We start from the raw sequence: 6,000 nt of genomic DNA, 5'->3' as shown, positions 1-6,000 counted from the left end.
AAAGCACACTTTTAGAGAAGACGAGAAAATGGAGTGCCTCCACCACTGACCATGGATGGGCTCCGAGTTGCCCCCACCACTGAACCAAATAAACATAACTGATAAGACATAGTGCACCTTCAAAAATTTTCTTCCAAATATTTTCAAGCGGTAGTATTCTAGGGTTAAAATGTGTGTAATAAATGATACATTATGCTACATTTTATTATAAGATAATGTGTTCAATATTATGTTTGATGGTTCAGTTATGCATCTATTAATTATATTATACATGAAAATGAAGAAAATGTATTCAGTGAAGTTTAAATTAAAACTTAAATTATAAAGATACACATAGATATACGAGAAGACTTATTATGGGATTCAATTCTCCTACTTTGAATATTGTTATTTCTTCCTCATTTACCATACAATTAAACTTCACTCAATAGTACTACTGCTGTAACATGCTCCCAGTGTTATTTAAGGTCAAAAGGCCAAAATAAAATCCCACTGCAGTTTCACAGCAAATGAGAGTTAACAGCTGTGCAACACAGTCATAGAGTGCTGTGCATCAGGAGTGTTGACTCTCAAGACATACTGGTACTAACATACAGAAATACAAGAAGTCCCCATGTCTCGTACATGGTTTCTCTTGCCATTGCTAACTGTTATCATGTATTTACAATCTCATGTTATTTTTAAGATATTGCCTTTTGAAATCAATGCTTTTTCAATATCTTCAAAGATTTATTTTATCTTTAGGTAATCATAGATTGTTTGTGGCCACTTTATTGTTTATGTTTGAATAGGAAAAAATAGGTGCGGGGAGTAGTGAGTACGCAGAGAATATTTGCCAAATTATACGTAAAAGATTGGTACCTCTTTCACCATAACTTTAATGTAACTGAATCTCTGTTGTCCAATATTCTACATTTGCCTGATTGATGACTGCTGTCACCACTACCAATTACATTCCTCTCCAGTAAACGTTACAAGAATTAAGAATTTCAAGTATGTAGGTAAGTTATCAACAGAAGTAATTGTGACTAGAAATACACAGCACCAATACTAGAGACTTATCAAATATTTGGCACAAAAATTACAGCCATAAAATCCAGAAATGACCGATAAGTCAAAATATTATTAAAATCTCAGGGAATTGTTGATGCTACTGAGAATCATTCACCACTTTCTTGCTGACATTCACAATACTAAAAGATTAACTGACTACCAGAAAAGCTAGTTGGTCAAAAAAAAAAAAAAAACTATTTACAGTGCAATACAGCACTATCCACAAAGAAAAATTATCCTGAATTAACAGTGAGAACAAAATACAAGCATTAACTGTAGTTACAGAGGCTTAGCCAATATTTGTCCTGTAAGGCTGCTTTTTTGTATATAACAGAACATTAACTACACAACAAAACTACAGCAGAACACTCATTCTGTAATTATGTACTACTTCAACAAACAGCTACTTAGTTCAATTAGTAAAACATTTAAACTCCCAAAGGTCTTGAATTTAGATACAAATTTTTAAAACAATCATATAGGTGCTGCAAATTATCTTTAGAGTCTTTCAGTGCTTTTAAGAGAGCATTTAACTTTGATAACAGATTTCATTTGTTGCATTCTGGTTACCATCAATTACAGTATGGCACTCAGGGATGTGAAAGAAATAATCACGAGTAGTACTGACATCTCATAAATCATTCATGTACAAATACCACAGTGAAAATAGGAAAAACACCTGAGTGCTTTCATGTGCTTACACACGCATCTTCAAAGGAATTCTGAAGATGTGTGTGTAAGCACATGAAAATGCTCAGGTGTTTTTCCTGTTTTCACTGTGGTTTTTCTATATATTTGCAATCATGCATTTATTGTGATTTCTTCTATATCATTCGTATCAATCAAGCGTATTGCATGATCTATACCTTAAAGATATAGTTTTGTCTATCAATTCATGATCCATAATTTTAATTTATATATTAAAATGTTATCCTCTCATTAAAATATTATTCATATGTTGTACTGCATAATAGTTCTGATATCTTACTCATAAAAACTTTCCCTTTCTTTCTTGAAATACATTTTCCAATAACGGCACCTCAAAAAAACTTTATAGTACAGAAATCTATTATGGTAGGTGTAATCCTAATTAACACACATTGTTTTAGTCATTGCACATAAAAGTCTTTGCTCATATATAAAACCTAAAATCTAATAAAAGGTTTAAAGTGTTCAAGGTACAGTATAAAATATGATGTAGAAGTTGTGCAAAAATATATATGTGGCTAAATTTCATCTAGTTTGTTTTAATTGAATTATTTTCTTCTGTGTATGTTATTTTAGAATTTTGAAATGCGTGTTTAATATCATAGGATCTGGATTCGGTGAATATTATATTTGTTTATAACCTCCTGAAAAGATTATTTTTTTCTCTTGTTGATAATATAGTGTTATGATTTTTTTTAATTTGTGCCTTTATTAATTCAACATTCAATATTAAACTTACATTTCTTATCTTCAAGTAATTATCATTTGCATAAAGTACAGTACTGTGCTTAGGAAATGCCTTTGGTTCCCCGTATTGCAGCAGTATTATAATGCAGATCTCACTCCCAACCCTTCCATCTTGGCCCTCCCTTATTTATCATAGGATGTGACCCTTGTTTAGAGGCCCCAGTCCTACTGCAACACAGCTGCTCAGTCATCATTCCTTATTGGTCTTTGGGGCCCTGGCTGGGTTGCCGGAAGCCACTTGGTTTCTGCCCTCGTATGGGAGTGTAACCAGCTGAAAGGCAAGATACAGAGTTATGTCCCAACACATTGAGGTATGTCTAAGTAAAGCATATTGAAACTACAGTTTAACATCAAGAGTACCATTGCTTTCAAGACTAATTCACTAGTTACAGTTGAAGTTCAAACAAGAGTGGTGATACTGTACAGTACTACACTAAATTTTAATTAAGGATGCATCAGTAAACAAAAATGCATACACAGATACTTCTTAATGTACATATTCACTCAAACTGAGGTGATATTTGAAACAAAATGAGACTTCTACATTAATCATAATCATAATTTCTAAACTGATGCATAGACAAGCATTTAGAAATTATTCAATCACTAAGAAATCACTATAAGATGCAATCATTAAAAAAATACCACAGTGAAAAATTAGCAGACCATAAATGGAACTGTGCTTATGTGCATTTACATACCCTTGCTTTTGTTTGTTTTGGACTGTTAATTTCTTTGATAATATTTTTTTATTCTCATAAAATTAAATTTCCTATAGCTTGTAGATATACTATCCTCAAGTTACATTATAATCAACTTGTCGGTATTGTATAAAATAACGTTACGATACTTGTCTGATATAGCAACACCATGGATTCAATACTGGACAGAGGACTTCTTCTACAACTCAATTACCACCCGCTAGCGGGTGCTGCTTACTTGTGGCGCTATCTTCCATGATTTCCCTCTCCTCTGGCTCCCTATATATCCCCACCCTTGTATTTCTGCTTGAGATACATCAAGGCTAAGGAACTGAATACCTTAAAAATTACCTCTCCACTCCTTTCACTGTCTCTGGTGTATAAGTCGTCTCTGTATTAGATTCCCAAAGCTTGCTGTGCAACAAAATATCATGCCAATAGACACCCAGGTGTTGCACATGTCTTACTCATCACTGTTTTGGTCTTATATATCCTCAGTGTTATATCTACTCTTTTTATTCATTGACTCATTTTGCAACATTACCCCACCACAATAACATATACTAGTCTATATATGCAAGTGACTGCAAGTCATATATACTAGTACAAATAAAATACACCTCACAGTATGTGCATTTACAGCTTAACAAACTAACATCGACACAGTTGCTTGATGATGCACTCGATAGTTTTTAGTCAATTAAACAAGATAAAGTAGGCATTCTTCCACTCACAGTATTGTGCCTTTTTGTTCTTTAGGTTTTAAACAAACTGTTTTAATATAAATGCTACATGGTGAGTGTAATGCCACATTTTCAGTCATAAAGAGATAAGCATAATGAAAAATACAGTGGTCTGCAGTGTTTAGGACACACATGCCATGGGTACAAACCCCACCCATTCTGTGATTTATTAAAAGTTATTTTTAGTATCAGAGAATTTCATTTTTTCCATTACAGTTAAGATATTTAAGGTTAGAAAAAGCATTAGGGTGAAAGTATCCAATTCTATAAATCTAATAATACTTTTGTATTTTGTTTAAAAAATTTGTGAATTATACTTTTTAATAGATTATTATTTTCAGTGAGCGGATATACACTGCTGGACACGTGTCATTCAAGGATCACACTGTTTCAAAATCAGACACTGGGTTTCCAGCACATTGGGAAGTGTGTTTATCTGGAGCAACTCACACCCTTCAAATTTCTCTTGCTATGCATATTTAAGGATTTCTATTGATTGTATCTTTCCTTAATGTTTGTCTTATGCACATACTGTATGCATGGATGCACAAGAATGTATCATGCACACATGTCTATGACTCGACCCTTGCAACCACAATTAGGTGATTACAATTAGGTGAGTACATTGTGCACAACTATACTATCTACTCAGGACAGTCATGAGATCTTCCTTTCAGAAGACATACTGATGGATAAATGGAAAACAGAGCATAATGCTGATATTTACAAGAGGTGATAGGGATGATCCTTTAACTACAGACTTGTGTCACTGACAAGTGCCATTAAAATAATAATAAAAACTCATTAAAAAAAGAGAACAAAACTCTACTTATGAATCAGACAGTGCTGTTTCCGATCAGCAAGGTCCTGTACATGTTATACTGGATCAGTTAACACAAGACTGCCAGAAATTATCCAGGAAAGAAATCGATGGCCAAATTGCATTTAATGTATTAAAAAAAAATTTAGAAAAAGGTCCCAGAGAAGCTTCTCTGAAAACTACAAATCAGGAAAGTAATAGGCAAGCCATTACAACCATGAGAGCTTTTCTGTTTGAAAGGAAAATGCAAAGTGATAAAAGGAAGGAAATGTTCTGCTGGGGGAAACGTCTCCAAGAGGAACCCTCAAGGATCAGTAACTGCTCCAATAAATTTCTAATAAATTGTATAGCAAAACCTTAGAAATGAAAAACTATACGACTAGAGCCCACAAATTAGATATGAAAAACTAGGTGACATTTCAGTCCATGCATTCATATACATTATCAATAAATGAATTAAATAAATACATAACAAATACTTTCAAAATATATCTTAAGATATCTTAACACCATCAATAGAGAGAGCAAGAGACCACATTCATAAACTGAAAAAAAATGCAGTGTTAAAAGGATACAAGTCAGCTTTGTTTATAAACATAAATAGAATACCAGAAAAGGATCCAAAACAATGGAAGTGTTAAAATTAATAGAAAATTAAAAAAAAAATCTTTTACAAACTGATCATTATATATAAGACACTCAGCTCATAGTCCTGCTACAGTAATTACAAATACTGTATGTCATATATGTAATAACACACAGAGAACACAGACAGAAATAACATTCAAATAAACCACAAGAATATCAGAAAACATTTAAACATAAGAGCACAAGAGGTAGGCCTAAGAGCTGAGTTCTACCTCAAAAAAAAAAATAAATAAATAAATAAAATAAAATAAATGTTTATAAGGAGGCAACTGGAACTGTATTTTTTGCCATATATGATGATATTTAATAGTCCAAAATTCTTTGTCTGATGCAACAAAGGTAAAAAATATTCATGAGGAAGGAGATGGACTTTTGTAATGTTTAGGATAGGCCTGTGCTTCAATTCACAAGAAAACAGGAAGATATTATTTTAGTCATTTTACACCTTAACAGTGGTGTCACTATGGCAAATAGATGGTGCAACATGTACAGTACCAGAACAAAAATATGCTCCAAGCAATCTGTACAACTATCTATTATCACACAGCCCTTCTGCTTATTAATGAATTAATTTACATTA

At 32.7% G+C, this 6,000-nt stretch overlaps 1 protein-coding gene across 2 annotated transcripts in view; it reads right to left on the bottom strand.

The window, feature by feature from the left end:
- Positions 1 to 1,818: 1,818 nt before the first annotated feature.
- LOC138854464 (tumor protein p53-inducible protein 11-like) overlaps positions 1,819 to 6,000 on the bottom strand; it is a 119,969-nt gene continuing 115,787 nt past the window's right edge. Inside the window, exon 6 of one of the 2 annotated variants that reach the window (XM_070097921.1) lies at positions 1,819 to 2,779. In XM_070097921.1, the coding sequence (XP_069954022.1) occupies positions 2,706 to 2,779 (74 nt within the window). In that variant the 3' untranslated portion in view covers positions 1,819 to 2,705. The remainder of the gene's footprint in view (positions 2,780 to 6,000) is intronic. The other variant, XM_070097922.1, reaches the window with a different exon arrangement.

This window comes from Cherax quadricarinatus, chromosome 60, assembly GCF_038502225.1.
Source record: "Cherax quadricarinatus isolate ZL_2023a chromosome 60, ASM3850222v1, whole genome shotgun sequence".
In the NCBI taxonomy this organism is placed as follows: Eukaryota; Metazoa; Arthropoda; class Malacostraca; order Decapoda; family Parastacidae; genus Cherax; species Cherax quadricarinatus.
The sequence above is the reverse complement of the archived record's forward strand: the minus strand, read 5'-3'. Positions and strand labels throughout refer to the sequence as shown.